This window comes from Myotis myotis, unplaced genomic scaffold (genome assembly GCF_014108235.1).
Source record: "Myotis myotis isolate mMyoMyo1 unplaced genomic scaffold, mMyoMyo1.p scaffold_m19_p_2, whole genome shotgun sequence".
Classification (NCBI taxonomy): domain Eukaryota; kingdom Metazoa; phylum Chordata; class Mammalia; order Chiroptera; family Vespertilionidae; genus Myotis; species Myotis myotis.
This window is the reverse complement of record NW_023416324.1, coordinates 209,628,570-209,642,410: the sequence shown is the minus strand read 5'-3', so window position 1 is coordinate 209,642,410 and position 13,841 is coordinate 209,628,570. Positions and strand designations below refer to the sequence as shown.

Here is a 13,841-nt window from a genome sequence, read left to right as displayed (position 1 = left end):
CCTTGATAGTGGAACAGAGCACTGGAATCTAAATATGACTGCAGCCAACCATAGGACAGCAAGTGGATGCCATGCTCCAGAACCCTGATTGACAGCTGTGGGCAGTCAGGGTCCAAACAGAAGATGGGGCAATGGAGAACCAAGTTGGTGGCGTAGATAAATGCTGGTACTCACTGCCTCCAACAAACACATCAAAATTCCAACTAAAATACAGAACAACCATCATTCAGAACTGCCTGAAATCTGGCTGAATAGAAGTCCTACAACTAGAGAAGAAGAAAGTACATTGAGACTAGTGGGGGGGGGGGGCAAAGGCACAGAATGGACTGGTGTGGTGTGTTTTTTTTAATCTGGAGGGATATCTGGCTGTAGAGGCCTCCTGTGAGGAGCAAGGGGTCCCAGCCCCACACCAGACCCCACCAGCCCAGAACTGGGAAGAGAATTCCACATAATGTTGGCTGTAAAAACCAGAGGGGATTGTGGCTGAGTAACAGGGAGATTGCTACAGTCCCAGGCAGTTCCTCTTAAAGGGCCAGCACAAGAACTTACACAGTCCTGCTTCCTCTGAGCTCCAGCACTGGGTGGCAGCTTTGGGGGATTCAGGGACATACAGGGAGGAAGTGGATTGTCTGGCATTGGGGCAGGAACTTGGGCCGACTTTCTCCAAGATGGGGGTGCTCACATGGGTCACTGTTCCTGTGCTGGGACCTTCCCCATTGCAAAACTGAGATTCCACCAACGTGGCCCACACTGTTTACTCCACCCTGCCCCATCAATTTGCAGCCCAACCCAAGCTGTTTGCAGGGGCTTTTCCATATGCATGGCCTGTTCCAGCTCAGGCTTCAGACCTTTATAAAATCTCTCAAACAAGCAGCAACTGGCATCAGTGTGGCACAAACATATCAATAAGAAGCCCAAGACCCAGCACCTGCACCAGCCCACCTTGCTTCACAACTGGGCCTTGCCTGGGCACTTCCAAGCCTAATACAAGTAGCAGCAATCTGCAGATCACTCTGTAGCTGCTGTGGGTGGCCCAGACAGTGGCTGACTTTGCACTTTCCAGGAAGCCCCAGAGCCAATGCACACAGTGGACAGCATCAGACCATACCAGATTACAACTCTACACATCCATGAGCAACACACTCAAGGGGCAGACTCGGTGAGCACCAAAGCCCCACTGAAGCAAGTCTTGCTCCACAGGGGTGTCTCTTGCACAGCAGCTCCTCCACTGTAGTTGCAAATGTTCCTCACAGGAATGATGATCATTGACATGAGGGTACTCTATTGACTTTGTGGAACAATTATATCCATGAAAGATAAGCTGGATCTTAGTCATGCCCATAAATTATCAACAGTCAAAAAATAATTTGTATTCTGAAATCACTATCTAATATTGTTTGAATGAATAGACCCAGAATAAAAAGGCAAGGAGTGTAATTATAACTTGCAAGTAAACAAAAAGCAAAAGAAACAATTAGAAAAATAAGTTTTCTGCCAGCTGGTGTGACTCAGTGGTTGAGTGTCAACCCATGAACAAGGAGGTCACAGTTCAATTCCTGGTCAGGGCACATGCCTACGTTGCGAGCTCAATCTCCAGTAGGGGGCTTGCATAAGGCAGTCAATCAAAAATTCTTTCTCATCCTTGATGTTTCTATCTCTCTCTCCCTCTGCCTCTCCCTTCCTCTCTCTGAAATAAATTTAAAAATTTTCTTTTAAATATAGCTTTTCCACTTGCATGGTAAGCAAATTAATCTTTGCAGGGTTCTGACAATTTACCATCTTCTTTTACATTCTTCATTTGTCCCCTTACACAAGTTACTGAAAAGAATCACATGTTCACATGCTTATGTTGAAGAGCAGCTTGGTTTACAATGTGCCATCACCTCCATAGCTCAGTAAATATTTACAACAGCGTGTAAGGTCATTGGAGCAGGTACTACTATTGCACGTCAGATGAGGAACAGAAAACCAGAGAATTGATAACCTGGGAAGTGGACTAGCTGTGCCTGAAAATCCAGACCCTTCACTATACTAACCTATTACTAAGGACAGTGGCTGTGGATGAGTAAGAAATCTAACAACTTCAATAAATCCTTGAATTCCAGGTTTTGCTTTAGGATACACTAAATTGGAAAGAGCTACACCTTGATTCTTTAAAAGGCAGGAGCGGTCATTTGCAAAATCACAACTTTTCTTGAACACATCGGAGCTAAGGTCAGAGATCAACCAACTAACATGAGAAATAGGAAAAGGCAGGGGCTCATGAAGAGATATAAGGCAGACACTTGCTTACCTGGGGCAGATGCTAGACACCAGACAAAACAGCAAGAAAAATCCAACTAAAAGTTTTAACAAAGTGCCAGATCAGCAGTTGCCTGTGGCTGATGTAGACAGAGTGGTTGACTACAAAAGGAAAAGGTGGGGAGATATTGAGGAGATACGTTGGAAGTTATAGAACTATTCCACATCTCAACTGTGGTGGTCACATGACTATATACATTTGTCAAAACTTAGGAACTGCAAAAAGGTGAGGGGAAAAGTGTAAAGGTAAGTTTATTGCATGTAAATTTTTAAAAAGAATCCTTGTTTTAGAAGGCAGAGGATCTGTGTGACAGCTAACCAAGGTCTCTGCTGTACTGCCTACTCCCCAAGAACAGTGTTCTCAGTGTTAGAGATGCATAAGCCACCAAAACAGCGCTTTAATAAAACCACCATAGTATGTAATACTCCAGTAAAATTCATCAGTGAGGAAGCAAAAAAACATATGTGTCCACTTTCCAACTCTTTATGACAGCTCCTGTGAGTCACTCCAAGCAGGGAGAAACAAAGCCAAATTGAACTCGTATGCTGGGCAACAGGCTGGCTCTGCCCACTGGCCAACTGTCTCACCATTACACACCAGCTGCAGTTCAAGCCGCTCAAATTCACAACTCAGCAGAATGACAAATCACATATGTCATAGACCTTTGGCGTCACTTGCAAATAGCAAAAACTCTAGTCATCAAATTTACAAATGCCTTCTGTTAAAAAAACACACAAAAACAGAAACAAAAAACCTTAAAAGAATTTGAAAAGGTACAGCAATGCAAGCCTCCTCCAGCAGAAGGTGCGAGGATGAGAGTGCATGATGCCTGCTGTCCTGCAGAGTAGATGCTGGATAAACCAGGACTGGCCTGAAGACCACAAGTCTCAACATCTCCCCAGAAGAAGGATCATAAGGAATTATGGAGGGACAATGACTACACAGGACCTGTCTCATTAGTATTTAGTAGGTGAAGGATATTGCCACAAGGAAAAGTAAAATGTCCTCTCTCTCTTTAATGGCAAAGAATTAACCTAAGATACACAGCAGAGATGAAAGAGCAACATAAAAAAATAAATCGTAGCATCTATTTAACTATTTCACTGACTTTGGAGCAAAAAGCCTTGGTCCTCACTAGTACATACTACTCCTACTATACACTAAGAGATCAGTGATTGATTGGCTTTATCTGTACAGCAGTTTTGCCACAGAATTCTATCATAACTGTATAATTTTGGGGAGAAATTTACTAAAGAGACAGTTTAGGTTTTGGAATTCCTTAATTATTGTACCACAACACCCGCAATAGTTTAGGCTTTTACTTGACTAGACATTAATAAAGTGGCAATGACTCCAAATAATAAGCAGCTCAACATAGTTTTGTTCTGACTTCAGTAAAGGCACAGACTGAACATGCAAACTCGTCCCATGCTTCCTAAGACCAGTCATGCTTACTCAACAATATCGTACTTACCAGAATGACCTGCATGATATGCAACAATCACACACCTGGTACCTATCCCAGATCCACAGAACCAGAGTCTCCAGGGTGAGAACCACATGGCATTTGAAAAAGTTCCTGAGAGAGGTTTATGCTCAGACACCTGACTGTAATCGCTGCTCTAGGACACACTTAAAACTGCCACTATGCTTAAAAGAATTACTTACTTGTCACAATTCCAGCCAAAGCAAAAACAAACTGATTTTCATCAGAATCGAGCTCCTTGACATCCCCATCCAGTGACTTCACAAAACTCTCCATTGTCTGACCAGTGATGTTGAAAAACTTCAAAGCTTTATCCTGCAAGTTTGGAAATGAGAGCATCACGCCCCTTCACAAATACCAGTGTGAAACATGTTAAAAGTGCAGGATACATAAGAAAAGACCTTGGTGGTACTTACAGAGGCAATATTTTAAAATCTATTCCTCATTAAAAGTTTCTATTGAAAAGATGAAAGGAAAAGGTTTTACTTTACTAGATACAAATATAAGTATTAGAAAAATTACCTAAAGACTAACCCAAAGAGTAAAATAAAAGTACATTTGGGAAACAGCTCAAAATTTACACAATGATGGAGCACCGGGATCAATTCACCCAACAATATACTAGAAAGGCATGTATGGGTTTTCAAACCTTCGGCAAACTGCTTTTCAAATAAAGTCTTAACTGAAATCTCAACATGTAAGATAGATAAAGAAGCAGGCTAGAAGAGGTTAATGGGGGGGCGGGGGGGGGGGCGGGGACCTATGTAATACTTTCAACAATAAAGATTTAAAAAGAAAAATAACAATATTTCCAAGTTTACAGAGCCTTTGCAGCACTTCACTGAGGACCTGTTTGAAAACCAGGGCACAAGGGAGCTTCAAGGGTGACAAAAATGCTCTAAGACTGGGTTGTGGTGATGTTGTGCTACTATGGAAGTCAGCTCAACACCACTGAGTTGTACACTTACAGACGGGCGAACTTTATGGTATATAAATTACATCTCAATAAAGCTCAATAAACTTTAAAAAATAAAATCTTTCCCCTGAAAGGCAAATACAATTTTGATTTTTAGAATGATGAGCAGTTTATTACCGGCCTTCCACCAAACATCCCCTTGTGACTTTTATTTCCATTCATGACATCCCATTTTCCCAGAGTCACTCAGTCTTCCTTGGTTCCTTTCATTCTGTCAGCTGTGGAGTCCATGCTGTCACCACACTGGCCTTAGTCACAGGCTCTCCTTCCCTTCCATCCCCCCTACAGAGAGCCAGCTCACTCCAGCCTGAGCCACTGGAACTCTAATTCGTCTTCATGTCCAGTCTGTAGACCCCAACCTGCCCCCTCAAATCCACACTCACTCTCTGTCAGGTTAACCTTCCCCAAACTCTCCCCTTATCCCATCTTCTTTTAGTCAACGCTCAGGAATCCAGTCCTCCCACCTGGACTGCATCATCAACCTGCATTGACGGTCTTCCAAAATTACACTCCACCCAACCTTATAAGCCTTCTCTCCCCACAACTTTACCACACAATCCTCCACTCTGCGTTAACTAACCTACTCACTGTCCTAAACAAACTTACTACATTAATTTTACATACCCCCACAGCACCAGGTTACAGAGGACCCCACACCACAATTCCAAAATTATTTGATGAAAGAAATGGATGTAAGCCATGCTGCACCCTCCCAGCCCATAAGCATTAATCAACAAGGTCCATAGCCATGCTTACTCCTCCCAGAATGGCTTTGACGACCTCCTCACTGCTGGAGACGCCCCAGAGCAGAGTGCAGGCTGCTGCCCCCATCTCTGTGCAATACTCTGCCTGCTGCAGAAGTTGCTGCTTCGCTTCATTCAGCTGCTGGCGAAGAGCCAGTTTCTCCTGAAATCAAAACAAAATCAGAAAAATGAATAGCACTGAACTTTAAAATATCTCGTGTTTTCTCTTTCAAAGATATTTTAAAGAAAATAAATGCATACAGAATCATAGAAAACAGTTGGCAAATGAAAACTAGTCCTTAGAGAGCCATAATCCATATTTTAAAAATAAAATTTAGAGGCAAAATTAACACTCTTAGAAAAGAACATCCTATTACATTAGAGTTTATAAATACCATCAAAGTCGAGGAGCTTTCCATCTAGGGGAGAAAAGGGAGCAGTGGAGCCACAACTTCATCTTCTTTAAATCAAATGAACTCATTAGGCATCTCAGGTCCAAAGTGTCTATACCCAGGACCAGCACCAACTAGGACATCTGAGCAAAGTGACAACCTCAAACAGCAGTCCACATATAGAGCAACACTTTTTAAAACATTTTTAAAATATATTTTTATTGATTTCAGAGAGGTCAAGATACCACCTCACACCTGTTAGCGTGGCCATTATCAATAAGGCAAATAATGTGTTGGAGAGGTTGTGGAGAAAAGAGAACCCTCATTCACTGCTGATACAACTACTGTGGAAAAGAGGCTGGCCATTCCTCAAAAAAATTAAGAATAGAGCCCCAGCTGGTTTGGCTCAATGGATAGAGTGTCGGCCTGTGGACTGAAGGGTCCCAGGTTTGATCCCAGCAAAGGGCACATGCCTAGGTTGCAGGCTCGATCCCCAGTGGGGGGTGTGCAGGAGGCAGCCAGTCAGTGATTCTCACTCATCATTGATGTTTCTCTTTCTCCCTCTCCCTTCCTCTCTGAAATCAATAAAAATATATTTAAAAAAAAAAAAAGAATAGAGCTACCATATGATACAGCAATCCCTCTCATGAATATATACCTGAAAAACTCGAAAACATGTATTCAGAAAGATATATGCACCCCATGTTCACGGTGGCCAAGACATGGAAACAACCAAAGTGCCCTACGATAGAGGACTAGATAAAGATGTTGTCCATATATACAATGAAATACTATTCAGCCATAAGAAAGGATGAAATACTGCCATTTGCAACAACATGGATGAACTGAGAGAAAATTATGCTAAGTGAAATAAGTCAATCAGGAAACGCTAAGAACCATATGATTTCAATCATATGTGGGATATAAAACTGAAACTCATGGACACAACAGCAGTGTGGTGGTTGCCAGAGGGAAGGGATGTGGGGGTAAAAGGGACCCTAATATATGGTGACAGGAGAAGATTTGACTTTGAGGGGTGGGCACACAGTGCAATATACAGATCTTGTAACACAGGAACCCATACCTGAAACCTGTATGATATTAACCAATGTCACCCCAATAAATTTAATAAAAATAATAATAAAAGGAAATCCTAGGGCCCTTAAGAATATACTAAATTGACTCTGCCAGTGCTTTATAAATGGAACAACAAAGGATGGATGACAGCACATCTATTTACAGTATGGTTTACTGAATGTTTTAAGCTCACTGTTGAGACCTACTGCTTAGAAAAAAAGATTCCTTTCAAAATATCACTGCTCAATGACAGTGCTTCTAGTCACTCATGAGCTCTAATGGGTATGTACAATGAGATAAATGTTGTTTTCATGTCTACTAACACAACATCCATTCTATAGCCCATGGGTCCAGGAGTAATTTAGACTTTCAAGCCTTATGATTTAAGAAACGCTCCATAAGGCTACTATCGATAGAGATTCCTCTGATGGATCTGGGCAAAGTAAATTGAAAACCTTTTGGAAAGGATTCACCATTCTAGATGCCATTAAGGACATGTGTGATTCATTGGAAGAGATCAAAATATCAATATGAATGGGAATTTGGAAATTGATTCCAACCCTCATTGATGACTTTGGGGGGTTCAAGGCTTCAATGGAGGAAGTAATTGCAGATATGGTGGAAATAGCAAGAGAACTAGAATTAGATCTTGAGGATATGACTGAAATGCTGCACTGTGATGATAAACCTTTAACAAATGAGGATTTGCTTCTTATGGAAGAGAAAAGAAAATGGTTTCTTGAGATGGAATCCACTTCTGGTGAAGATGTTGTGAAGACTGTAGAAATGTCAACAAAGGATTTTAATAGTTGATAAGGCAGTAGCAGGCTTTGAGAGGATTGACTTCAATTTTGAGAGAAGTTCTACTGTGGGTAAAATGCTATCAAACACCACCACATACTATAGAGAAATCATTTGTGAAAGGAAGAGTCAATCAATGCAGCAAATTTCATTGCTGTCTCATTTTAAGAAATAGTCACAAACACCCTGATCAGTCAGAAGCTGAGTTAAAAAGACCCTCTACCAGCAAAAAGATTACAACTTAGCCGAAGGCTTTGATGAATGATAGTTACATTTTTTAGCAATGAAGTATTTTTAGTTAAGGTACGTAGATATTTTATATGCAATGCTACTTAGTGCACACTTTAATAGACTATAGTATGGTGTCAACTTTTATATGTGCTGGGAAACCAAAATATTTGTGTGCCTGGCTTTTTGCAGTGGTCTGGAATGAAACCCAAAATATCTCCAAGGTAACTTGTAAATGTAAAGATATACCATTTTCATGGACTGGAAGACTTGAGATTGGTAAACTGGTAATTCTCCCCAAAACTGATGTACAGATTCAACACAATCCCTATCAAAATTTCAGAAGGTGGTTTGTTTTTTTTACAAGTTGATAATCTGAGTCCAAAACTGATATGGAAGTGCAAAAAAAAAAAAAAGTTTGAAAAAGAAAAACTGTTAGAGGACTAGCACTGATTTCAAAAACAAAAACTTATCATAAAGCTATAAAAAATAAAACCAGTGTTGGATTGGCATAAGAACGAACACAGAGATCAGTGAAACACTGACATTTATGGCAATCAACTTTAACAAAGATGACACGGCAATTCAATGGAAAATTATTGCCTTTTCAAAAAATGGTGCTAAAACAACTAGATATTCATTTGTAAAAAAAAAAAAAAATTATATGTGATAAAACTGCCTAGAACTATGGGCGTACACACAAATGAGTGCATACAAAATTGGGGAAATACAAACAAATCCAGGTAATGCTGATGAAACCTACATAAACTCTGGGGATTATATCAATGTCAATTTCCTGGCTTTCAGTTTGTCCTGTAGTTATGCAAGATGTTACCAGTGGGGGAAACTGTGTGAAGATATAGGGAACTTCCCTGGACTTTTTGCAACTTCCTATGAATCTGTAATTATTTCAAAATAATTTTTTACCAAAAAAACTGGATTAGGGTGATAGTTTTACAACTGCATAAATTTACTAACAATCATCAAACTATACTTGTATAATAGATGAATTTTGTGGTATATAAAATATAGCTCAATAAAGCTGTTTTAAAATAAACGTTAATCAAACCCTGATATATTTGCTTACTTAAAGTGAATATTGATACATAACAGGGTATCAAGTACAATACTTTCCAGGTTCCTTCAAACTCTGAAGTTATTTTTGATTTTAATTGAACTATACTATTAGTTAGTTTTTCTTTTAAAAGTTTTCTGAAATAATGTACAAAGTTTGCAACAACTTTCCTTTTATTACCATAAAAGTAGTAATTCTTTCCTACCAAATTAAAAATGACAATAACAAAATTTGGCAGTCCATACTTGTTAGTGTACTGACTGTGAAAGGTGCATGCCAGAACAAAGCAACACACAGAGAGGACAAAACCACAGGTAAACCACTGAAAGGCCTGCTCCTCAAGAACACAGGGAACTGTATATTGTCTGCGATCACTTCACACAGAAAAGCCAGCCAGGCACTAAAAAAGGGCCGCCAGCAGGTGGAAAGCCTCCTCTAACCTTACAGTGACAGCACAGTCCTTCAAAAAGTCACCCAGCTACCCTCTGACAGTTTCACCTACACCATAAACGCTGGGCTCTTTCTCTTGCAGAGTTCAAAGGCTGCTTTGCCAGGACTCTCTGGGCCAGTCTCATAGATCACATCAAGGCCCAGCTGGCTTCCTCCACTGATCTGACTCAATCACACTAAGGAAACATCTCAACTGAGGTCAGGAGCCAAGTTTTCCTTGTTCCAGTCACCAGTCTAGGGCAGGTGGGCGCTACTGCTTTATGAATTTGAGTCCATTCTTTATCTGATCTCTTCTTTCATACTGGAATCAGTACCTTCCACCTTTCCCTAACGACTTTCATCCACGCTGGAGTACTTACTAGCAATACTCTAACTTAGGATAGCCTCTGGAATCTTTCCTGGTTCCTCAACTCTAAAATAAGCTTCCAGAGTCTGGCACATGATCTGTGGAGACCTGGACAGAGACCACAGAAAAGGCAGCTGCCAGTTCTCCACAGCAAGGAGACATGGTCTTGTTACACAAACTTGTATTACACTGGGGGGCCTACTAAACAGCAAACTTCACTGGAAACAATTTACCCTAAAATATCCCCACTTCTGCCCTGGCCAATGTTTCTCGGTGGTTAGAGTGTCAGCCCAAATGAGCACCTTAGAGTCTCATGTTTGAATCTGAGTCAAGGGCACATACTTAGGTTGCAGATTCGATCCCCGGTCCTGGTTGGGGCGTGTGCAGGGTGCATATGGAAGGCAACCAATCAATGTGTCTCTCATATTAATGTTTCTCTCTCTTTCTTTCCTTCTCTCCTCTCTTCCTCCCTTCCACTCTCTCTAAAAAAAATCAATGGAAAAAAGGATTAACAAATAAATAAATAATAAAATAAAATATTCCCACTTCAACTAAGATCATTGTGAAGGCAACAACACGCTGGTGATGTGAAGCTGCTTTACCAAGGCCCTTTCATCCTCTATACTGGCACTAGTAGAATGGTTTATTTTTAAGCATTACAGCTAACATGCCAGCAAAACATGCATTTTCCCTATGCTTTCAACTTAAAAAAAAACAGGAAATCTAAGATTCTGTTCCAATGTAAGCTTCAACAAGGATGTCTCAGCAATTTAAGAAGGAACTGAACCAATGAATTGCATTGTTAACATTGATCAAATTCCTTCTTGCCTATTGGTCAACTTCTTTCTGACCATGATACTTTAGGCCCAGACACTGCCATTTTAGTTTATCATGATCTACGCAGAATACAGCAAAGCTAAAATTTAACCTTTCACTATGTGATGTTCCACCTAACCCAGTTTTAAGACTAAACCGTTTTCTCTAACCTTTTCTACTTGCTCAATATAAAGTCTATAAAAATTCCCCTCGTTTTGGAAAACCTCTTTACAGCCACATTCAGAATTCCTTCACATGAGAAGACAGTATGAAATAAAACTTTGTACACAGGGAGGAGTCATTCCTGTAAGTTAGTAGTACCTGCTGCCCTAGCTGTGCTGGGAGAAGCAAGTGAGATGCATGGACAGCCACTGACCACCTGCCAGCATGCAGTAAACAATACACACTAGCTAGTTATTACTAGTACAATTATTGTTTTACTATTCAAAAATAAAAATACATTCAAGCCCAGCCGACATGGCTCAGTGGTTGAGCATCAACCTATGAACCAGGAGAGGTCACGGTAGATTCCTGGTCAGGGCACATGCCCAGGTTTCAGGCTCAATCCCCAGTGTGGGGCGTGCAGGAGGCAGCCAAACAATGCTTCTCTCTCTTCATTGATGTTTCCATCTTTCTCTCCTCTCCTCTCTGAAATCAGTAAAAATATATGTGTTAAAAAAATGCATATTCAAGCTCCAAATTTTACCAGGAGGGGTAGAATAGTTCATTTTACAGAAGAAGAAATTTATTCCATTCCAAAAGTAAAAATGTGTAATTTTCAAGAAATATTGTTAGTCTCCCCTAATATTAAATAAAATTGGTTAATTTTTAAATATCAGTAAATGATCCCTAAATTAATTACAAATATTTTATTTAATACATCACCTCTGATTATAAATTATGTGTACAATATTTTTCTTCAATACTTTTATTATGAATTTTTATGTTTAGGAATGGCCTTTTAAACATAAAAATTAACGGTGACTATTAAAAAGCACCAAGTAAATAATCTCCAGTTATAAAATCCAAATGTTCAACTATTTTCCAACCCATTCAAAATACATACATACAAACATTTAAAAATACAATCTCCTGATGCTTAAAGGCTAGAAAGACAAGTGGCCAACACCGCTGAGTAGACGCAGCCACAATGCTGGTGTTTCAAGCAGCGATCTGTGAGCATCATACCTTCTTCTCTCTCACGCTGTCGGCTTGCACAGTCTCCAGGCGTGCTTTAAAGTGCTCACAATCCATTCTCAGTTGCTCTAATTCTTGCTCCTTCCTTTCTAGATCTACAAGAAATAGACATAAATACCTAGTATTTCAAATCACTAATCTCTCTTAAGCATCCATTTTACCTGATCTATTAGGAAAATCTATACTCACTTCTTAGGTAGTATTTGCATAACCAGTCCTTGAATAACCAATATTCTAAAAGTCCTGCTTTTTACATTTGCCAGTTTTTAGCCCATAGTAAAAAGCACTTTTTTTGTTTTCTGTTTATAAGACCTCACTTTACTGCCAAACTTGTACTCAGGATCTAAAGTGTATATTTAAAGGACTGGAGGCAGGGCTGAGAAGCCCGACTGTCTCATGGCACAAACTTGTATCTGTTCCAGAAAAAGCAGAAGGCAGCTCAGTGGTAGACAGTGCCAGCCGGGGCTGATTCACAAAACTGGTCTCACCAACGGGCAGAGTGACTCAGTGAGACAGCTGCAGTGGTAGTCAATGAAGGAGTGAGAAATGGTGATAGGGACGAGAAAAGGCCATAGTGAAAGGTGGCGACTATGGAATACTTCCTCTACACCATATTCATTCGATGATTCAAACGGCCAACAAAAGTCCCAAAAGACATCCACGTTAATAAATTTGAAGTCAAAAGTATTATCACTTTAAATAGAAAGTATTATGGGGCAGAAATACTGGCATTCAAAAATCAAAAAAATATGTAATTTAAATTTTTAACTGCCTAGATTTCAAGGGCTGAGAAATCATCAGTTTTTATGCTGGCATGTACCAAAATTGGGAGAGCAACTGTGCTCAGAGCTAACGGTGTTACTTCTCTGATTAAAGTAGCGATAGCTAAGGGCAGTGATTCTCAGACTTTAGAGGACTCCTTCAAACAGGCTGCTGATTCAGTAGGATCGAATTGGGCCTGAGACACTGCATTTCTTACAAGTGACCAGATGAGGCTGATGCTGCTGGTCTGGGAACAGACTTTGAGGACAACTGCTTTGGGACAAGAGCCTGGTCTCTCATCACTAACTAAATGAAATCAACACAACCAATGACAACAATCGAGGGAAGGCAGCCATCGGAATACTAAAGGGTGGAAAAACAGAGGGTGGTGCCAGAGTCTCAGGAGCAGACCCCTGGAAAATGGAACATTACTCCACCAAAGAGGAGAAATGTGGCCTCCAGACACTTCCTCCAATGATGAGCAGATGAAAGAGACCTTGGGGTCTCAGGGAGAAGGTAAGGAGAAGCCCAAACAAGAAGCTCAGGGGTCCTGCCAAGAATAACACGGGCATCCCAAAAGCTCTGGAGAGTCTACATTTCAGAGACCCCTTACCCTGGAAGGAAGGTAAAACCTAAAGTTCAATATTCAGACAGAGATTATGAAATTGGCTGGCAAACCTTCTTTTAAAACACGTTTCTTATAAACTAAGATGAAGTAACACGCGACTATTTCTTCTCACTTAAATCAGTTTCTTTTCTGCCCTTCTATGATGTACGGTAGTATGCCACAATATGACTTTCACTGGAATTCTTTCTTTTGTCCCATAATCCTGGCCACATAAGAAAACAACTATCAATCAAGTGCTATGCTTGGAAAACTGCATGGTTGACTTTCGTAACAATGCTAAATGAAAATATATATGTGTATATATTCCTTATGATTATGTATGAAATACAAACTGGTCACAAGGAAACAAAATGAAAGGAAGTAAGGTAAAATTATTGATAGCGTAAATTCTTTGCAGTTAACTTTTAAATGTTTCTTCTATTATTAAACTGTATATTACTCAAACATGGTAATGAAAATAGGAAATTGCAACTCTACAAGCCATGTTACCACGTGTAAAAATCTGTAGAAATTAATTTAACCACCCAAAAGACTTTCATTATGGTAATTTCATAATCTCTCA

The 13,841-nt window shown here is 40.1% G+C and overlaps 1 protein-coding gene across 1 annotated transcript in view; it reads right to left on the bottom strand.

Moving 5' to 3' along the window:
• LOC118675808 (heat shock transcription factor 2 binding protein) overlaps positions 1-13,841 on the bottom strand; it is a 73,825-nt gene that overhangs the window by 47,640 nt on the left and 12,344 nt on the right. Inside the window, exons 3-5 of the mRNA XM_036348588.1 lie at positions 11,881-11,984; positions 5,521-5,670; positions 3,971-4,103 (exon numbers count right to left, since the gene is read on the bottom strand). Of these exons, the coding sequence (XP_036204481.1) occupies positions 3,971-4,103; positions 5,521-5,670; positions 11,881-11,984 (387 nt within the window). The remainder of the gene's footprint in view (positions 1-3,970; positions 4,104-5,520; positions 5,671-11,880; positions 11,985-13,841) is intronic.